General features: G+C 57.3%; 2 protein-coding genes across 11 annotated transcripts in view; one reads left to right on the top strand and one right to left on the bottom strand.

Annotated features, from left to right (window-relative positions):
* Positions 1 to 797: 797 nt before the first annotated feature.
* On the top strand, positions 798 to 15,612 carry LOC310659198 (transmembrane protein 53-A-like). Of its 6 annotated transcripts, none has more exons than XR_014502659.1 (5): positions 798 to 1,236; positions 10,074 to 10,243; positions 12,224 to 12,820; positions 14,484 to 15,142; positions 15,200 to 15,612. XR_014502659.1 is itself a non-coding variant. In XM_083402415.1 (4 exons), the coding sequence occupies exons 3-4, from the start codon at positions 12,283 to 12,285 to the stop codon at positions 14,858 to 14,860; spliced, it is 915 nt and encodes a 304-aa protein (XP_083258541.1). In that variant the 5' UTR covers positions 798 to 1,236; positions 10,074 to 10,243; positions 12,224 to 12,282; the 3' UTR covers positions 14,861 to 15,612. The 6 variants fall into 6 exon arrangements, 4 of the variants coding, with proteins under 4 accessions (XP_083258541.1, XP_083258540.1, XP_083258542.1 ...); XR_014502660.1 differs by lacking the exon at positions 798 to 1,236 and adding an exon at positions 8,528 to 8,719 and having other exon boundaries at positions 10,074 to 10,216; XM_083402415.1 differs by having other exon boundaries at positions 14,484 to 15,612.
* The window catches only part of IMPDH1 (inosine monophosphate dehydrogenase 1), a 63,165-nt gene continuing 57,857 nt past the window's right edge, over positions 15,611 to 20,918 (bottom strand). For 2 of the 5 annotated variants that reach the window (XM_083402165.1, XM_083402162.1), the window contains exons 15-16: positions 18,068 to 18,084; positions 16,129 to 16,563 (exon numbers count right to left, since the gene is read on the bottom strand). In XM_083402165.1, the coding sequence (XP_083258291.1) occupies positions 16,463 to 16,563; positions 18,068 to 18,084 (118 nt within the window). In that variant the 3' untranslated portion in view covers positions 16,129 to 16,462. Of the gene's footprint in view, positions 16,564 to 18,067; positions 18,085 to 20,918 lie in introns of all 5 variants that reach the window. The other 3 variants (XM_083402161.1, XM_083402164.1, XM_083402163.1) reach the window with 2 other exon arrangements.

The following is a 20,918-nucleotide window of genomic DNA, read 5'->3' as shown; positions in this document are numbered from 1 at the left end:
AGGAGGCTTGGTCTTTATTGAAGTCTGTCACGACAGGGCTCCCACCTGCCACCAGGTGGAACAAGATGGAAGCCCAGAACAAAAGAGCCCCCAAACTTTTATTAGCTGCTAATCCCCATGTTACACCCCCCAAACTACATCACTCATACATCACAGTTACATCATGAAAGGGGAGGTCTGGTGGCAGAAATCTGAGCATCCTGGACCCTGCCCCATGGTTCCCCTTGCCCTCCACCAAACACCTATCAAGTGTCACAAAAGAGATCTTTATATTTCCTTGTTTCCTAGCCAAGTTAATCACACCCTTTTGTCTTCATCTGGGTTTGTTATTTCTGGCATGGCTACCTCAGTCTGGCACTCAGGTATCAGGATGCCAGGGATTATCACTCAGGCAGAGGGGCTGCTGAGCAGCTGAGCTCACAGGTCTATATGAATTTCTGAAGTTTTCCCAGTGAGTCAGTACATAGATACATTGATCAGTGAATTCTTACATTTGGTATCGTGCAGCAACATCTCAGGGCGGTTCACTGCATAAAATTACAATATATTTGAAAACAAAAACAAAATACTTAGTAAAAAATAAGAACAAAAGGAGCAACCCTGCCCGGAATTCCTGACCTAAGCTGGCTTAGCGGCTGGCGGCCCCGTAGCAGCTCCCGCGCCGAGCAAAAGGGGAAGAGGCGGCGGCCGCTGCACCGGTTGAATTTCCGCCTGTGGCCGATCCCCGGGGAGGTGGGTAGGGGCCGGCCCGCGGCGCGGCGGAAGCTGCCCAGGCTGCTGCCCGAGCCTATTTCGGAGGCGCACGGAGCCCAGCCGGACCGAGGCGGGGAGGCGGCCGCTCGGCGGGGCGAGGCGAGCGGAGCTCCGGGCCGGAGGCGGCGGCGAGTCCGAGGCGGCCGGTGAAGGCGAGGGGTCGGCGGCGGAATCCCTGCGCGGCGCTTCGCTTCTCCTCTCCGCGCCTTGCGCCCCCTCTCCAAAGACGCGCGGCCCGTCCGAAAATCCCCTCCTTCCCCGGGGGCAGGGGGATTGTTTTCTCCTTTCCGAGTCTCCCTCCCCGTTGGCTCGAGACCCGCTGCTCCTTGCAAGGCACTCTGCACGCGCTCAGGGGCGCTCTGGAGCCGGGCGAAGGAAGGTGCGCGCCGAGGAGACGGCGCTGAGCCGGGCACCTCGCTCAACCCTCCCCAGGCAGGACCAGCGGGGCAGCCGCACCCCCGGGAGGCATGCGGATGTGAAGTGGTAAGAACTGTCGAGTTGGACGGGACCCCGGGGGTCATCCAGTCCAGCCCGCTCCGATCGCCGCTCAGGCATCCCTGGCAGAGAAGCCCCGCAAGCTCTGCTCCGAGTTCCCCTCCCGGAGCCAGAGAAGAGATGCGCTCGGGCGGCTGCAGCAGCGCCATCCCCGGCAGGGGCGGAGGGGCTCGTACTTGGGGCGGGGTAGGGGGCAGGAGCCCGGCCAGCGCTGCGGGGCCACCGAAAGGGGGTCACCGATGCTCCGGTGGCTCCGCGGAGGTGGCCGGCCGCTCTCCGCCAGGGCGCGCCTTGCGTAAAAGCAGGCGAGCGCGGCTCCTTCCAGCCGGGGAACAAGCCCGAGGCTGCTTCTGCATGGGGGAAGACGGCCCCACTTGAGGGACCTCAAATACCCTCCCCAGCACCCCCAGACTGACGTCACTGACCCAGAGCCACCTCTTGGGTGCGCCCAGTTTCCCTAGAGCTGCTTGGAGGGGGGAGCTTGGGGGGGGGGACGCGGTGCAGAGGCTCCTGGAAGAATGTTTGAGCGGCCCAGAGAGAGGGAAAGGAAGGCCCCGCCGTCTGGAGAGGGGCACGGGGGGGGCAGGGGGCTGGCTCCGTGTCACTGCAACAGCCTGCCCCCTCCTGCTCCCCCACTGTTTTTGCAGAGAGGGAGCTCAGAGCTCAATCCCCCCCCCGCCCCCCAGAGGAGCCCTACCTGCGGATCTCAGGTGTGTGTTGGGGTGGAGGAGGTGGGGCTGGCTGTGCTTACCTGGCAGTGCAAATTGGTTGTAATAATAATAATAATAATTTATTATTTATACCCCGCCCATCTGGCTGGGTCTCCCCAGCCACTCTGGGCGGCTTCCAAAAGAATATTAAAATACTGTGATACATCAAACATTAAAAGCTTCCCTAAACAGGGCTGCCTTCAGATGTCTTCTAAAAGTCTGGTAGTTGTTGTTCTCTTTGACATCTGGTGGGAGGGCGTTCCACAGGGAGGGCGCCACTACCGAGAAGGCCCTCTGCCTGGTTCCCTGTAACTTGGCTTCTCGCAGTGAGGGAACCGCCAGAAGGCTCTCGGTGCTGGACCTCAGTGTCCGGGTAGAGCGATGGGGGTGGAGACGCTCCTTCAGGTATACTGGACCGAGGCCGTTTAGGGCTTTAAAGGTCAGCACCAACACTTTGAATTGTGCTCGGAAACGTACTGGGAGCCAATGTAGATCTTTCAAGACCGGTGTTATATGGTCTCGGCGGCTGCTCCCAGTCACCAGTCTGGCCGCTGCATTCTGGATTAGTTGTAGTTTCCGGGTCACCTTCAAAGGTAGCCCCACGTAGAGCGCATTGCAGTAGTCCAAGCGGGAGATAACCAGAGCATGCACCACTCTGGCAAGGCAGTCCGTGGGCAGATAGGGTCTCAGCCTACGTACCAGATGGAGCTGGTACACAGCTGCCCTGGACACGGATTTAACCTGTGCCTCCATGGACAGCTGTGAGTCCAAAATGACTCCCAGGCTGCGCACCTGGTCCTTCAGGGGCACAGTTACCCCATTCAGGACCAGGGAATCCTCCACACCTGCCCGCCTCCTGTCCCCCAGAAACAGTACTTCTGTCTTGTCAGGATTCAATCTCAATCTGTTTGCCGCCATCCATCCTCCAACCGCCTCCAGACACTCACACAGGACCGTCACCGCCTTCACTGGTTCTGATTTGAAAGAGAGGTAGAGCTGGGTATCATCTGCATACTGATGAACACCCAGCCCAAACCTCCTGATGATCTCTCCCAGCGGCTGCATATAGATGTTAAAAAGCATGGGGGAGAGGACAGAACCCTGAGGCACCCCACAAGTGAGAGCCCAGGGGTCTGAACACTCATCCCCCACCACAACTTTCTGAACACGGCCCAGGAGGAAGGAGCGGAACCACTGTATGACAGTACCCCCAGCTCCCAGCCCCTCAAGACGGTCCAGAAGGATGTTATGGTCGATGGTATCAAACGCCGCTGAGAGATCCAGCAGAACTAGGAAACAGCTCTCACCTTTGTCCCTAGCCCGCCGGAGATCATCAACCAGTGCGACCAAGGCAGTTTCAGTCCCGTGATGAGGCCTGAATCCCGACTGGAAGGGATCCAAATGGTCCGCTTCTTCCAGGCGTGCCTGGAGTTGTTCAGCCACCACTCGCTCAATCACCTTGCCCAAGAATGGAAGATTTGAGACTGGGCGATAGTTGGCCATCGTGGCCGCATCTAAAGATGGTTTTTTAAGAAGCGGTTTAATAACCGCCTCTTTCAGCGGGTCTGGGAAGACTCCCTCACGGAGGGAAGCATTCACCACCCCACGAAGCCCATCGCCCAGCCCTTCCCAGCTAGCTTTTATAAGCCAGGATGGGCAAGGATCAAGGAGACAGGTGGTTGGTTTCACTCGTCCAAGCAGCCTGTCCACATCCTCGGAGGTAACAGATTGGAATTGATCCCATGCAATTTGACTAGACAGGACTCTAGCACTCTCCCGCCCCGGCCCTGCTCCCACGGTGGCATCGACCTCTTCCCGAATCTGAGCGACTTTATCTGCAAAAAACTTTGCAAAATCATTGCAGGAGATCATGTGGCCCGTACTGGGCCCCGATGTAGCAGGTGGTTCCGCTAGATTGCGGACCACCTGAAAAAGTCTCCTGCTGCTGTTTTCTGCAGATGCAATAGAGGCGGTGAAGAAAGTCTTCTTCGCCGTCGCTACTGCCACTTGGTAGGCTCGACATTGAGCTCTAACCTGTGTCCGGTCAGCTTCAGAATGGGTCCTCCGCCACCGGCGCTCTAGCCGTCTCAACGATTGTTTCATTGCCCTCAGATCCGTGGAAAACCACGGGGCTGTCCGGGCTCCATGCAATCGGAGAGGGCGCTTCGGAGCCAAACAGTCAATAGCCCTGGTTAACTCCACATTCCAGCGGGCCACCAGGGAATCGGCTGAAAGGCCATCAACATGGGATAAAGCATCCCCTACCACTCTCTGGAAACCATTTGGATCCATTAAGTGGCGGGGGCGGACCATCCGAATCGGTCCCACCTCCCTGCAGAGGGGAAGGGTTGCGGAGAAGTCAAGTTGCACCAGGAAGTGGTCTGACCATGGCACTTCTTTTGTTTCGCTTTTACTTAGTGTCAGATCACCAACATCCATTGAGGTAAACACCAGGTCCAAGGCATGTCCGCGGCTATGGGTTGGGCCAAACTTATTCAGGGACAGCCCCATGGAGGCCATGCTTTCCACGAAGTCCCGAGCGGCCCCTTGTAAGGTCGTGTCGGCATGGATATTAAAATCCCCTAGGACAACCAAGCTAGGTGTCTCCAGGAGGACATCCGCCACGACCTGAAGCAGCTCGGGCAGGGAATCCTTGGTGCAGCGGGGAGGTCGGTACACCAGAAGGAATCCTGTACTGCCCCTATTGCCCAACTTCCAGAACATGCACTCAGAAAACTGGGTCTTCCCAATAGGACGCCTGGTGCAAACTAATGACTTCCTAAAAATCACTGCAACCCCCCCTCCCCGCCCACAAGGCCTGGGTTGCTGTGCGTAAGAGAAACCTGGTGGACAAGCAGCGGCAAGAACAGGCCCATCAGCTTCATCCAACCAAGTCTCTGTTACACATGCCAGGTCAAATCCTCCATCCATGATCAAGTCATGGATTGCAGTGGTTTTATGAATCATCGACCTGGCATTGCACAGCAGCACCTTCAGGCCATGTGGGTATCCCTTGCAGATTCTAGTATCCGTCCGGTCAGGACCAGACCCGGAGGCAGGGATAGTCCTCAGACAACGACTAAACCTGCCTCCTCTGTAATGACAAGGTCTGGTCTTAGCGTAACTCCTCCTCCTACCCGTGATCACTGAGATCGGTTGTCCCAGCGCATCCCCCTCTGTGGAACATGCCCCAGCCATTTTGTTGGCTGGGACCCACTCCCCGGCAGCCCTGACCCCTCCCCTTAAGAACAAAATAAGACCTTAAAACAATAAAAACAAAAACAAAAGACCCCAGAAAACAAAAAAACAATACAAATAAAAAACTATAAAATTACAAATCCGTTAAAACAAACAACTTCCCAACTAAACATCCATCCCACCCCCATCCACGTCCCCGCATATACAAAAAAATAAAAATAAAAAGAACAAGGAAAAATTTAAAACATTTTAAAAAAGCTCTGCGCCACTCCGGAACCCCCTGGGCCGCAGCAGCAGTGACAACAACCGTCCTTATGAGGCTTCAGGCCCCGCCCCATGCCAGATGGTAAGTGGCAGGAAGGAGCAGGGCCCTCAGACACCCACACAGGAGAGTCCTCCTGGGCAGCAGAGCGCAGCAGTCCCTGTGAGGCTTCAGGCCCCGCCCCGGGCCAGATGGTGAGTGGCAGGAAGGAGCAGGGCCTTCAGACACCCACACAGGAGAGTCCTCCTGGGCAGCAGAGCGCAGCAGCAGTCCTTGTGAGGCTTCAGGCCCCGCCCCAGGCCAGATGGTAAGTGGCAGGAAGGAGCAGGGCCTTCAGACACCCACACAGGAGAGTCCTCCTGGGCAGCAGAGCGCAGCAGTCCCTGTGAGGCTTCAGGCCCCGCCCCGGGCCAGATGGTGAGTGGCAGGAAGGAGCAGGGCCTTCAGACACCCACACAGGAGAGTCCTCCTGGGCAGCAGAGCGCAGCAGCAGTCCTTGTGAGGCTTCAGGCCCCGCCCCGGGCCAGATGGTGAGTGGCAGGAAGGAGCAGGGCCTTCAGACACCCACACAGGAGAGTCCTCCTGGGCAGCAGAGCGCAGCAGCAGTCCTTGTGAGGCTTCAGGCCCCGCCCCGGGCCAGATGGTGAGTGGCAGGAAGGAGCAGGGCCTTCAGACACCCACACAGGAGAGTCCTCCTGGGCAGCAGAGCGCAGCAGCAGTCCTTGTGAGGCTTCAGGCCCCGCCCCGGGCCAGATGGTGAGTGGCAGGAAGGAGCAGGGCCTTCAGACACCCACACAGGAGAGTCCTCCTGGGCAGCAGAGCGCAGCAGCAGTCCTTGTGAGGCTTCAGGCCCCGCCCCAGGCCAGATGGTAAGTGGCAGGAAGGAGCAGGGCCTTCAGACACCCACACAGGAGAGTCCTCCTGGGCAGCAGAGCGCAGCAGTCCCTGTGAGGCTTCAGGCCCCGCCCCGGGCAAGATGGTGAGTGGCAGGAAGGAGCAGGGCCTTCGGACACCCACACAGGAGAATCCTCCTGGGCAGCAGAGCGCAGCAGCAGTCCTTGTGAGGCTTCAGGCCCCGCCCCGGGCCAGATGGTGAGTGGCAGGAAGGAGCAGGACCCTCAGACACCCACACAGGAGAATCCTCCTGGGCAGCAGAGCGCAGCAGCAGTCCTTGTGAGGCTTCAGGCCCCGCCCCGGGCCAGATGGTGAGTGGCAGGAAGGAGCAGGGCCTTCAGACACCCACACAGGAGAGTCCTCCTGGGCAGCAGAGCGCAGCAGCAGTCCTTGTGAGGCTTCAGGCCCCGCCCCAGGCCAGATGGTGAGTGGCAGGAAGGAGCAGGGCCCTCAGACACCCACACAGGAGAGTTGTACTTAATGGGGTACGGGGTGCTGGCCGGGCATGCGCTATCTGGGGACCATAGAACTGCAGCTGGAAGGGAACCCCAAGAGTCATCTAGTCCAACCCCGTGCAGTGCAAGAAGCACAGCTAAAGGATCCTGGACAGGTGGCCACCTGACCTTTGCTGAAAAACCTCCAGGGAGAGCCCACCACCTTCTGAGGGAGAGACTGCTCTGCTGGCCAGCAGCTCTCACCATCAGAAGATTCTTGAGGCAGAATCTCCTTTCTTGTAATTTGAAGAACTGAAGGACGGTCTCAGAGCAAAGCATCCGCAGGAACTGTCCTACTTAAAAATAGCAGAGGTCACCTTTGGGACCTGAGCTGGGCTTATGCGTTACTGATACAATGCGTGGAGACATTGGAGAGAGGAGGAGGAGGAGAACGGCTCTGTTCCTCTGGAATCGATAAACAGGGGAAAGGTCTCCAGGATGTCCTGATAGCTTCAGGAGCTTCATTTAGGGGAGAGAAAATACGGGTTATCTGAAGGCCTTTGTAGCACACATTCCACCAGCAAATCCACAGCAAACCCCCTTCTTAGAATGACAGGCGGCAGTCAAAACTGCAAGGCGCACTGTACTCGATTTGAAAGCTGCAGTCCTTGCAGAATGCTGCAGCGCGATTGCTGACAAGAGCAAGACCTTGTCAGCGTAGAATAATGGACTTGTAGAGTTGGAAGGGACCAGGCTTCCTCGACCTCAGCCCTCCAGATGTTTTGAGACTACAGTTCCCATCATCCCTGACCACTGCTCCTGCTAGCTAGGGATCATGGGAGTTGTAGGCCAAAAACATCTGGCGGGCCGAGGCTGAGGAAGCCTGATCTAGGCCAACCCTGCAGAGCAGGGATCTTTTGCCCAACGTAGGGATTGAACTCACGAGCGTCAGAGTCTCAAGCGCTACTGACTGAGCACAGGCACTCAGAAATCTGCAGCGGTTGCCAATTTGTCTCCGGGCCAAGTTCAAGCTGTTAGTACAGAAAGCCCTCAACTGCTTGGCACCGGTTTACTTACGGGATCATCTTGCCCCAGCTGTGCCCACGTGACTGCTCCGATTGGCGGAATTGGCACTACTGCAGGGGCCAAATGAGACTCGTTCCTTTGGAACTCCCTGCCTATTGATATCAAGCAGGATCTTTCACAGTACAGTGCTACCTCGGTTTAAGAACAGTCCAGTTTAAGAATAATTCGGTTTACAAACTCCGCAAAACCAGAAATAGTGTCCCGGTTTGAGAACTTTACCTTGGTCTAAGAGCAGAAATCTAATGGTGGAAGGGCACCGGCGGCGGGAGGCCTCATTAGGGAAAGTGTGCCTTGGTTGGAGAACGGTTTTGGTTTAAGAACGAACTTCCAGAATGGATTAAGTTCGTAAACCGAGGTATCACCGTATTCTTTTCGGTACCTGCTATAAACATTCCTGTTTTGGCAAGCCTGACCCAGAAAGTTAAATGGCGATACCAATTTTAAGCTGTGTAAGTAGTTCAATCATGTGCTTTTCTCCTCGTTACCTTTTTGCATCCTGCCTAGAGGTTTTTACACAATCCAGTGAGGTATAAATCTCATGAAATGGAATGTGTCAAAGGGTGCCAACTGATGCCAGGCCTGGCTGATCCTGGGCTCGTCTGCGGCCAGTAGCTCCCCCCTCCCCATTCTCGCTTCTTTTCCCCCCTGAGCAGGGCTTTGGCTCGGACAGGCATCAGCTCCTGGCACCTCCAGGTCTGGCCTGGAGAGGGAGGGGGCACAGTGCCAGGCGGGTCTCCATAGCGACTGGGAGATTCCTCTGTGACCCAGACTCCGTGGGCCTTGATCCAGTCTGCATCGCTCTTGCCAGCCCGGGGAGCGGCGGCTGCTGCTGCTTGGTGTACAAAGTGCTCTGTTGTGATGGATTGCCCTTGTGACAACCGTGTGAGGTAGGCGGGGGGGCAGGGGGGGTCACCAACTTGGATGGCTTTAAAAGAGGATCAGACAAATTCACGGAGGAGGAGGGGGCGATGGAGGGCTACCAGCCACAACGGCTTCCTGCTTGGAGGCAGCAATCGCAGGACAGGGGTCTTGTGTTCCAATCCTGTTAGCTGGTTTCGCACAGGTCAACTGTTGTGAGAACAGGATTCTGGGCTAGATTTGGTCTGATCCGGAAGGCTGCTCTGCCCTCCTCCTGGGGATTTCTGTCTCATTGGACTCTCTGGACTCTCCTCTTTGATGTATACAGCTGCCGCCCCTCAGATCTGCCCTTCCTCATTCTTGCCGTGGACTTTGCGCCCAGAGAGATAAACATGTCCCACAGGCGCTTAACCCAATTTGAAACCGGCTGCTTCTTAGTATGTCAATCAGATTGTCATGACATACTTCATGTGTCATGACTCAGAATATTCTTCCTGATGTTTATAGAAGCCCTATACGGCCTAGGACCCTCGTACCTATGGGACCGCCTCTCCTGGTATGTCCCACGGAGGACCTTACAGTCTTCAAACAAAAACATCTTGGAGATCCCGGGCCACAGAGAGGTTAGGCTGGCCTCAACCAGAGCCAGGGCTTTTTCAGTTGTGGCCCCGATCTGGTGGAACACTCTGTCCCAAGAGATTAGGGCCCTGCAGGACTTGACATCTTTCCGCAGGGCCTGCAAGACGGAGCTGTTCCGCCAGGCCTTTGGCCAAGGCACAGCCTGACCCCCTCCTTTGGTAATCCTCACAGAACTCTAGCCCAATGGTTGCCATTAATTTGATTCTGAATTGATTTTAGAATGAATTGATTTTAGAATGCTGTTACATTTATTGTTGTTAGCCACTCTGAGCCTGGCTTTGGCTGGGATACAAATAAAATTATTATTATTATTATTATTATTATTATTATTATTATTAGGAAGAACATTCTTTTCTTTTTTTCCTCTTTACATTTTATTTATTCCAGATTTGAAAAATAAAAATCAGCTTAAAAACCATCCATACAAATTGGATTTCATAACAATCATTTTAAGTAACAAAAAATAATATGAAAATATTTACTGTAAATGTAAAGGCTGCTTTTAAAGTCAGAATACAAAACTTCTTATCAGGAAGAACATTCTGAGCGGAACAGGCTCCCTGAGAAGGTGGCCGACTCTCCTTCCTCAGAGGTTTTTCAGCAGAGGCCAGATATACCAGTGCTTATTCAGTTGAGATCCCTGCATCGCAGGGGGCAGACTAGATGGCCCCTGGGGTTCCCTTCGACTCTACAATTCTGGGAGTGCCTTGCCTGGATGATCAATGTTATTTCTCCTTTTCCCAGTTCACGATGCCTTGTTTTTTTGGAGAAATGTGCAAGAACGACCGGACATACGAAGTGATCTTTGCCAGAATGCGCATCCACCCAAAAGGGGCTGCGAGATCCTTTCCTAGGGAGCGATAAAGAGGGCAGCTCTTCAAGGAGGAGTGAGCAATTAGAGCTTGCGAATGCCGGTAGGGGAGCAAAAAGCACAACGTTTCTATTTAGGGCTGCATGCTTCAATCAATCGGCTAATTAGTCTAATTAATCAACCGAACTTTGGTTGCAGATTAAAGCTCCCCGCCCCCTCTCCTGTGTGGGCACGGGGGGGGGGGTAAGCAGAATTTGGGGTGCCCCATGATGCAGAGGGGGGGGGGAGAAAGATGCAGGTGGGGGGGCTCATGGGGTGCATTCTCTCCCTCTCTGCTCCTCTTGGCTCCCTGCCACCTCCTGCTTTCTGGAGAGATTTGGAGCATTAAGGTCAGGCAGGGGGCAGGGAGGGGGGTTAGTCCCGGTCCCCATGGAAACGCAGCGGATCAGGTGGGGGGGCGGAGCTGTCCTGTCCCCCCAGGAAGTTCCCCTAGGGGGCCTCTCTTCCCCATCCCTCCCCCTGCAATTGCGCACTTCCTGCAGTTCCAGAGATCCACCCGGGTGATCTTTGAGCTGAGCCCTTTTCCAATCCTCTTCTCGCCTCCGGAGTTTCCTTCGCTAGCTCTCTTGCTAGTTCTAGGAATGGATTTCTTGCTTGTTTCCTTTCGGAATTGTGTTCCTCATAAAACAGCCTGAAGCATATCTCTCTCTCTCTCTCATCTATCTGTCTGTCTGTCTATCTATCTATCTATCTATCTATCTATCTATCTATCTATCTATCTATCATCTCTATCATCTATCTATCTATCTCATCTATCTATCTATCATCTATCTATATCTATCACTAACATCTATCTATCATCTATCTATCTTATCTATATCTATCGCTATCATCTATCTATCGCTATCATCTATCTTTCTATCTATCACTGTCACCTATAACCTATTTATCTATATATCTATCACTATCTATCTATCTATCTATCTATCTATCTGGTCAAATACAGACAGGATCATATATTATTGCATTGCATTTATATCCATGATCCCGCAACCTCCTCATTTCATCTCCACAACCCCCCTGTGGGGCAGGCCAGGCTGAGAGGCAGGGATTGGCTTTGTGCTTGAGTGGGCATTTGAACCCTGGTCTCTCCCAGGTGCTAGACTGGCATTTGGAGACATTGGATGAAGCTGAAGGTTGGAAGATGCAGGACAGATCAAATGAAGGACCTGGTTAAACCGTGGAACTCCCTGCCACAGTAGGCAGTGATGGCCACCAATTTGGATGGCTTTAAAAGAGGTTTAGACCAGTTCATGGAGGAGGAGAGGACCATGGATGACTTTGAGCCAGGATCCATGCTCTGCCTCCACCGTCAGAGGCAGCAGGAGACCCCTGGAGGGAGAGGTATCTTGAGTTCGAATCCTGACTGCAGGTTTCCCACAGGCAACCATTGAGCGCCTATGAGAAGGGGAAGCTGGACTAGGAGGGCCATGGGCCTGATCCAGCACAGGCTCTCCTTAGGCTCTTCTATTCTTACAGATAATTACAATAAAAACATGGAGGCCGGTCCAAGATGTTGCCCCCAGTGGCGGGCGACGATGGTCCAATATCACTATCTTTTTCTGCTTTGTAACACTTCGTATATTCCTCCTTACAAAACTTCTTGTAGTCCTACTAGCGTAATTTGTTGGTTACAGTTGCTCTTCAAATAATTCATATACTTCTTCCAATCTTCTGTGAATCTCTGGTCCTGCAGGTTTCGAATCCTTCCTGTCATTTTGTCCAATTCTGCATAGTCCATTAATTTCGTCTGCCATTCTTCTTTCGTCGGAATTTCTTCTTGTTTCCATTTCTGGGCTAACAATACTCTTGCCGCAGTTGTTGCATATAAAAACAATTTAACATCTTGCCTATTCATGTCCTGACCTATAATACCAAGTAAAAATGCTTCTGGTTTTTTAAAAAATGTGTATTTCAACATCTTTTTCATCTCATTATATATCATTTCCCAGAAGTTCTTTACTTTTTTACGTTCCCAACACATATGATACAATGTTCCTTCTGGTCCTTTGACATTTTCCAGGGCTGCCTGGCCTCCAGGGCGAAGAGCAGGCGGCAGACCTTGCAGGAGCGGCGCCTGCGATGCCTCCCACGGAAACTGAGGCCCCTCCTCCCGTCACCCCCGAAGGCGCCGCGGCGGAGGACCCACCTGTGGGCAGCCCAGGAGCGAGCCATGCCTCTCTGCTGCCTGGCACGGCCGTGACGCCCGTCTCGCGCACCGTCTGCCTATACCGGCCTGCGGGCACCTTTGCCGACTCGCAGCCCCTTGTCCTGCTGCTGCCCTGGTTTGGCGCCCGGCCCGGTGCCCTGGCCAAGTACCTCTCCCTCTACCTGGGCCGCGGCTGGGCTGTGCTGGTGGCCGAGAGCAGCCTGGGCCACTTCCTGTGGCCGCGGTGGGGCCTGGCGTACGCAGAGCAGCTCCTGGGGCTCCTGGGGGAGGGCAAGGCCCTGGGCACCCAGCCCCTCCTCATCCACGCCTTCTCCATCGGAGGGTACACCTTTGCCCAGATGATGGTGCACCTCGCCAGACACCCCGAGCGGCATGCCGGCATCGGAGAGCGCATTTGCGGCTGCGTCTACGACAGCCTGGTCGCAGGGAGCCTGGAGAATATGGCTCAGGGTGAGCAGTGGGCCTCCTGGGGTGGGGAGGAAGGGGCTGGCGGGACCAGTTGGCTCACCACGGGCCATGCCCAAAGCGGCTCACAGCCGGCATTCAAGACATCAAAGCGCAGAATTCAGAATGCAGTGGCACCTTGGTCCTCAAACCTAATCTGTTCCGGAAGTCCGTTATCCACCCCCATCATTCTACATGGACGCTGAGGTCCAGCGCCAAGGCCTTCTGGCGGTTCCCTCCCTGCGAGAAGTGAGGTTACAGGTAACCAGGCAGAGGGCCTTCTCGGTGGTGGCACCTGCCCAGTGGAACGCCCTCCCGTCAGATGTCAAGGAGATAAACAACAACCGTATTTTTCGCTCTATAGGACGCACTTTTCCCCCTCCCAAAATGAAGGGGTAATGTGTGTGCGTCCTATGGAGCGAATGCAGGCTTTCGCTGAAGCCTGGAGAGCGAGAGGGGTCGGTGCACACCAACCCCTCTCGCTCTCCACGCTTCAGGAAGCTATCCGCAAGTCTTCAGAGCTTGGCGGGAGTGCCCGCTGCGCTCCAAAGGCTTGCGGATAGCAGTCTGCATCCTGAAGCCTGGGGAGCGCTGTGCAGCGTGCCCCGGGCTTCGGACACATATCCACAAGCTGTGGGAGCTCGGTGGGAGTTCCCGCCGGGCTCCCAAGGCTTGCAGATAGCAGCCTCCAAACCCTACCTGGTTTGGAGGCTGGCGGTGGGGAAAGCAGCACTTCTCCCCACCGCCATCCCCACAAGCTCGGGGGACAGCGGGGAGGCGGAGCGCCGCCTTCCTGCTGTTCCCCGACCTGGTCTTTGGGGCTGGCAGTGGGGGAAAGAAGCACTGCCCCCCCCCGCGAGCCCCAAAGAGCAGGTCAAAAGGAACCCAAAGCCTCCAGAGCCCAGCGGGAACTCCTGCTGGGCTCCTGAGGCTTCGGGTGAACACACCTTGAACGCACAGAACGCACCTTGTTTTAGACGGGGAGAACAAGAAAAAATTTTTCCCCCGTTTTCCCCCCCTTATGGTCCGGTGCGTCCAACAGAGCGAAAAATTTGGTATTTCACTTTTAAAAGACACCTGAAGGCGGCCCTGTTTAGGAAAGTTTTTAATGTCTGACGCTGTATTGTTTTTGATATTTGGTTGGAAGCCGCCTGACAAGGGATGCGGGTGGCGCTTTGGGTTAAACCACAGAGCCTAGGGCTTGCCGATCAGAAGGTTGGCAGTTCGAATCCCTGCAACAGGGTGAGCTCCCGTTGCTCGGTCCCTGCTCCTGCCAACCTAGCAGTTCAAAAGCACGTCAAAGTGCAAGCAGATAAATAGGTACTGCTCTGGTGGGAAGGTAAACGGCGTTTCCATGCGCTGCTCTGGTTCGCCAGAAGCGGCTTAGTCATGCTAGCCACATGACCCAGAAGCTGTACGCCGGCTCCCTCAGCCAATAAAGCGAGATGAGCGCCGCAACCCCAGAGTCTGCCACGACTGGACCTAATGGTCAGGGGTCCCTTTACCTTTACCTGGAAGCCGCCCAGAGTGGCTGGGGAGACCCGGGCAGATGGGCGGGGTATAAATAATAAATTATTATTATTATTATTCCTTCCTGCATCTCTGTCTCCTGCCCCCCCCCCCCAAGACCTGGGATGCTTGAGCTGCCTTCTTTCTCCCCCCTCCCCAGGCGTGGCCAGGATGACCAGCTCCTCTCCGGCCGTCCGGCCTCTCCTCCGCGGAGGCGCCCTGCTGTACTTCCGCCTCTTCCGCCCGTGCACCGTGGCACACTACGAGGCCGCCCTGGACGCCTTCCACCGCCCGCCCCTCCGCTGCCCCGTGCTGGTCTTCTTCTGCCACAATGACCCGCTGAGCGACGCCCGCACCATGCAGCAGTTGCTGGGCAGCTGGCAGGCACTGGGCCTTCGCGTCCAGGTGCAGGAGTGGGCAGTCTCTCGCCACGCCCAACACCTGCGCCTCTACCCCCAGGAATACGCCCGGGCGCTGGGCACTTTCCTGCAGCAGCTGGGCCTCCTGCCCGCCTCCGGACTCCAGGCGAAACTTTAGCGAGCGAGAGGGAGCCAGAAATGTACGCTTGGCATTGGAGGAGGAAGACATCGCCGCTGCCATCCCTGCGGCGGGCATGGAGGTGAAAGGCCCGTTTGCCTCCAGGAGGCTGCAGCCGGATGGGTGGCTGGACTTGGGGGTCCCAATGGAGCAACCCTCCCCCCAAAAAAAACTCACTTTGAGTGCTGCAGTTTGTTGCAACGGAAGTGCCCAGGAAATAGGTCCCATGGAGGGGTGGCATGGAGCTGAACTGCCACCAGCAGAAGGAGGGCAGGCAGCAAGGCTGTTCCCCCCGCCCTGCTAAGGTTGTGGGGTCTTCTCAAAACGTCAGCAGCGGAGGCTGGGAAGCCAGGATTGCAATGGGCGGAAGTGGGGAACGCGAAGTCTCCCCCCCCCCAAAAAAAATCTGCCCTGCATCTTGAGTCATGGAGAGGGGCAAGCAGAGGGCACACCGGTTAGACTGAGGGACCCCCACCCCGGATGGCTTCTGAAAAGGGGGCTTGGACCGATCCATGGAGGAGAAGGATCTGCGGAACTCGCCGCTGCTGGAAGGACGGCTGCCAACCTGGATGGCTTCTGAATGCTGGAAATTATGGGAAGGGGGTGTTACTCTCGGATCCGATGGTGGGCTCTGCCCCCTCCAGCTGACCACTGTGTGGACAGGAGGCAGGGCTGCCCAGAGGCCCCTTGGGCCGGATCCAGCGAGGTTTTCCTTGCGTTCCTCACCCCAGACCATTAAACGACGCTCCGTAGCTTTATTCTTCTTTAATAATACACAGTGACACAAGAGGAGACCTTGAGCATGCGCAAGAGTTACAGCCTTGAGGCAAAGGGGGGGGGAGGGGGGCAACTCTGAAGGAGCCCCCAAGACCCAGCCGGGCTCTAGCCAGCAGCAGCAGCTGCCCCCCACCCACCCCCAGCGGCCAAGAGGAGGGCGGGGGTCTGCTGCCCCTGTTGCTTGGCAGGAACGAGACCCAAACGGGGCAGGATCCGGCCCCATCGGCTTTAAGGGGGAGGCTGTGACCCCCAAACCAACCGCCTCAGTGCCCCCCCAAGTGCAGCTGCCCCCCCGAGGGTCCTGAGATGAGATGGGGTGCAGAGTCCCCTGGGGACGTTTCCCTGGCTCTCTCCCCCTTCTGCCCCCCAAATTAGCATCAGTAGGGCAGGCGGGGCTCCCAGCAAGCCTGGCTGGGGAGGGGGCTGCAGCACCCTGTAGAGAGGGGGGCAGCACCTGGGGTGGGGTTTGGGGGAGGCGCCTGGTCCCAGGATCCTGGCCACTAGCCCCCTCCTCCCCTCAACTGTGCCCCAGCGGGGGGTGGGGGGGAGCGGGCATGGAGGGTGTGTCACGCCATCCCCCCCCTCGAGACTTCCAGCAGAGATCCGTGAGGCTGCCAGCAGGTCCTGCCCTTGGTGGGGAGAGTCAGTCCCCCCCCCCCCAGCTCTGGGGCAGAAAGAGAGAGAGAGATGGACAGAACGAGACAGAGAGAGAGGAGGAGGGTGGCCCACGGCTCTGGCGCCAGCCAGGTGGTTCGTAGTGCAAGTCTTTGCCTGTCAGCGCGGCCCGAGAGGCCGGGGGGGGGGCGGCCAGGTGAGCCCGCCCCTTCAGGTGCGCCGGCAGCGGGCGACGGGGGCCGGGACGGTGGGGGCCGCTCGCTGGGCGCTGCTGCTCCGGAATCCGTCCTCAGTACAGCCGCTTCTCGTAACTGCGGAGGGAGGGGAAGGGAGGAATCAGTAGCGTCGGAAGGGGGCCTGGGGTCATCTAGCCCAACCCACTGCGAGGCAGGCCCCGTTCTCTCTGACGCCCCCTGCAGGACAGGGCGGCTGCGCTCGGGCATCTGGATTCTGCCTGACCCCAAACCAGGAGCTGGGGGTCGCTTGGAGAGCGTGGCTTCCGAGCCAGTCGCCCCATATCCCACGCCCCTCCAGGCCCTTCGATGTGGGGCAGCGGAGGAGGACCCCCGAGAGGGAACATGGAGACTGGCAGAGTCTGCTTCTTCTCCTGATGACCCCTCCCTCCCCAAAAGCCCCTCCACCCCACTGGAAGTGGACACCCCCCAGCGCCCTAACACCAAACGGAGGACCACTCATAGACTCTGGGAGGCAGCAAGGCATGGAAGGTGCATGAGAGGAGGAGGGAGGAGGAAGCCAGGCAATGCGGTGGGGGGGGAAGCTTGGGAGCCAGGCAGGCAAGGGGGCCGGAAACATCGGAGCCCCAGATGCCTCGGGGCCACAGAGCTAGAAGGGACCCACGGGTCATCCAGTCCAACCCCCCGAAAGGCAGCTGTGGGGAGGGCGGAAGGGAACCCCCAGCTGAAGACGGGTGCCAACGGCCGGGCGCTGGGACTCCCCCCTTTCCCCACCCTGACCTCCCACCCCCATGGGCTCAGCTGCGCCCCTCTTTGCCACCAAGCGGCGCCAGGGGGCAGCCGAGGCCTCCGTGCGGCGCATGTGATCAGGACAGCACCTGCGCCCCCCACAGACCTTTGGGGAGCCAGCAGCGCACCCCTGGGGCAAAGGGCAAGGCTGGCGGGCAGAGGGTGCCCTAAAAGCAGACCCCGCTCCCAGGTCTTGCTCTGCACATTCATGCTCACTGCAAAGTGGGGAATTGAGTCGTTCTTGCCATAGAGATGTAGCACTGCAGGGGTGGGAGGGACCCCCAGAAGCCATCTAGTCCAACCCCCTGCGACACAGGGGTCTCGGCTGAAGCATCCATGGCAGGGGGCCCCCCAGCTCTGCTCGGGATTGCCTGAGGCTGACCGTGGGGTCTGGCCAGGGCAGGACCCTCGGACCACGTTGTTGGCCGAAGGTGGGACTCTGGTCAGGGCAAGAGAAGCCCAAAGGATTCCTCCTTCCTGCCCCACGGACTCTGCCCAGGGGCCCCGATTCCCCACAGCCCAGGGAGGTCAAGGGGGTGAGGGGCTCTGAGAGAGAGGGAAGCTTTTCTGGGCCTGGGGAGAGAAGCCTCACAACGCTCATTGCAGGTCCACCATTTTTGGGGGGGGGGTTGGTGTGGGGAGAGCAGGGGGAGCTTGCAAAAGCGGTGGGGGAGGTGGGGGTGTTGAGAGGGGATGTGTCCCCCCCACGGTTGTTACTATCCCCCCAGAAGTGCCCGGGGGAGAGCGGAGGGGGAGAATGCAGCAGCTGACCCACATCCAAGACACGCGGGGTGGGGACGGACCTGCGGAACTCCCCGCCCCAGTTACTTACATGGCAGAAACGTAAAACTACAGGAAGGCGGCCATGGGCGTGGGCAGGAGAGAGAGAGAAGGTCACAAGGTCAACGTGTTCCTGCCCAGGACACACACAGGCGCGCAGCCCCCTCCCCAAAAACACCAGCAGAGCTGCCGCCGCCACCAAGCCTGAAGCCCCCCAGCTGCCCATCACCGCCCCCCAGCGCCTGCCGGGGGTCCCGCTCCCAAGCCAGCACTAGGCAAGAGCCCCCAGGCCCCTCTAGGGCCCTAGCAAAGCTTTGGACCCTCGTCTTCCGACCCACACGCAAGGGGGACGCAGAACGGGGGGGCAGGGCCCTGGGAGAAAGAGAACGGGCAGAGGCCGCCCCCTGCCGGCCGACACCCCCTAAGAGGGAGACGTGTCTTGGCCGGAATCCCAGAATTCCCCTCTCGCCTCTCCAAAGCTGGAACAGTGAGAAGGTGAACTGCGGAACTCACTGCCACAGGGCAGTGGCGACGAGCCACAATGGCTTAAAAAGAGGGCGAGACAAAATCAATGGCCCCCAGCCGCAATGACCAGCCTCTTGTCTCCCGTGTTGGAGGCAGCGATGTTCCTGAACACCGGCTGCTCTGGGAAGCGAGGAAGGGAGACCACAAGGGGCACCTGGTTAGGTGGCTGGACTAGATGGGCCCCCTGGGGCCTGATCCAGCCTCGTCTTTCAGAAGCCTTTGATTTCAGATCAAAATGGAAAGCCGAATTTTTTGGGGGGGGAGGGTGTTGAGATGGAAGGGAAGGCGAGGAAGCCTGGGGGTTTCTAATGCTTTGCTACGTCCCCAGGGCCCCCCTGCCCAAGCAGGCACCCCATTTTGCGAGCGTAAAGGGGCCACGGGCATGATCCTGCGGGCTCTTCTGATCTTCTGAGTCGGGAATCCAAACCATCCAGGTTACAGGAATCTGCTGCAAAGGTTGAAGTGCTGGACATCGCCCCCTTTCCCTGACAACCCCCCCCCCCGGCCCACCCAAACCCTGCAGGGGAAGAGGCACCCGAGGAATACGCAGAGCGGCACCCTGGGAAACGAGGGGCCAAAGCTCTCCCATCCCATCCAATGTGCATTTAACATGAACATGCGCTGCTTCATCCGCGCACGGTTCAAGGCCGGCAGACTGAAATTGCGCATGTGAAATCCAAGCATAGCAGAGAGTGAAAAAGCTCTTTTTTGTGGGGGGCACCAGGTTCGCTCGAGGTTTTCCCAGCACCTGAAGAGCTTTTAAGCTGTCTGCCTCGTTTGGGGGTGAGGGCACGGCCCGCTCAACGCGCCGGCTCTGGGGCGCTGGCGCGAACTCGAACCCAGAGCCACAGAAATCCCGCAGAGACTCACACGAACATCCCTGGCCTCCCAGAGCTGGTGCGCCAGGTGGGTCTTGCCGCCAAAGCACAGCAGAGTGTGCAAAAGCTCTTTCTGACTTGGCACAAAAAGAGCTTTTCAGCTGCCCACCGTGCTTGCCTGGCAAAGACCCCTTGGCGTGTGGGCTCTGGGAGTGCGGGGGAATTCTCTCTCTCTCCCCCCACCCTGCAATTTTGGGGTACACATGCAACCCTAGAAACTGAACCCCTCACATCAGATGTGGCCGTGCCGCGCTTTATGGAGCGTGGGGTGCCCGGCCCGGGATGCGCCAGGAGTGGAACTTTGCCTCTCTCTGGCGAGGGGGCCACCAGCGGCAGGGCCCAGCAAAATGACCCCCGGCCCACCCTCAAAAACAAGAGGGGTCTGCCAGCCAAACTCATGAGAAAGCCTTCTCATTTTGGGGGGATGATTCCATGAAGTTGTTCTGTGCTTTCCCAAAGGGTTGCTGGCAAGGTCCGTGGGACTGGAAGAAGAGAGGGCTGGGGGGGGGCTGGGGAACTGGGGGGGGGGGTCCAAGGGGCAGGGGGAAGGTCAGCCACCACTTCCCCCATGACTCTGGCCTCGGTTGGCCCCAAAATTTCTCATCCGGGCTAGAAACCTCAGGAGCCCCAAACCAGAAAGCCAATGCGTCCGGGGCTCTGCGAATTTCACCCCATTTAAAAAACCAGACTTGGGAGGTCCCCCCCCCTCCAAATTCCCAGCTCAGTCACTGTCCATATTAAATTGGCCCAGCCTTCTTGGGTTTGCGGGGCGAATAGCACAGCAGCAAGAGAACTCTTGCAGAGAAAAAGACACAGAGCGGGTCTTTTTGGGGGGGTCAGGCTGGGTTGGGGCGATTCCTTCTGCGATTGAGGGACCCGGCTATGCAGCTGGTTCCAGGAACCGCCAGGAAAAAGGCTACTTTGGGGGTCTGTGAGCAACTGCCAGCCTTACGCTACACCCCATGAAGCAAGCGGGTGCCTCACTTTCCTAGCCTGAGACCCCCCCCAAAAAGATGCCTCCTGTCCTCATCCCTGCAGTGGGAGTGGGGGGGTTTGGAAGATGGGGTTGGCCTTGGCCCCAGGTTCGCTCCGGATCAACTGTCCTGTGCAGGCAGAGTTCATAGCTGCCAACTTCCCCCTTTTTTAAAGGGAAATTCCCTTATTCCGAATAGAAAAGGGAAGAGTTGACAGCTACGGCAGAGTTTGATCCTTGGGGACCCCCACACCTCCAAGGAACCAGCCTGTCCCCAATCTTGTAGGAAGGTTCAGGGCAGATCATAGAAAACCCTTCGCACACTGCAGAGCCGACCTGCGGAACTCCCTGCCACAGGAGACCGCAATGGCATTAAACTATTGGACAAATCCACATATGGATGAGAGGCAGCCCTGCTCCTATGCCCCAGTTGCTGGAAACTGAAGGGGGAAAGGGCTCGGGGTCGGATCCTGCTTGCCCAGGGAGAAAAGGGTGCCCTCCTTGGGTTCTCAGTCTCTGGGCCTACC

The sequence above is a fragment of the Podarcis tiliguerta genome (genome assembly GCF_965153285.1).
Source record: "Podarcis tiliguerta genome assembly, chromosome: 10".
Lineage (NCBI taxonomy): Eukaryota > Metazoa > Chordata > Lepidosauria > Squamata > Lacertidae > Podarcis > Podarcis tiliguerta.
The sequence above is the reverse complement of the archived record's forward strand: the minus strand, read 5'-3'. Positions and strand labels throughout refer to the sequence as shown.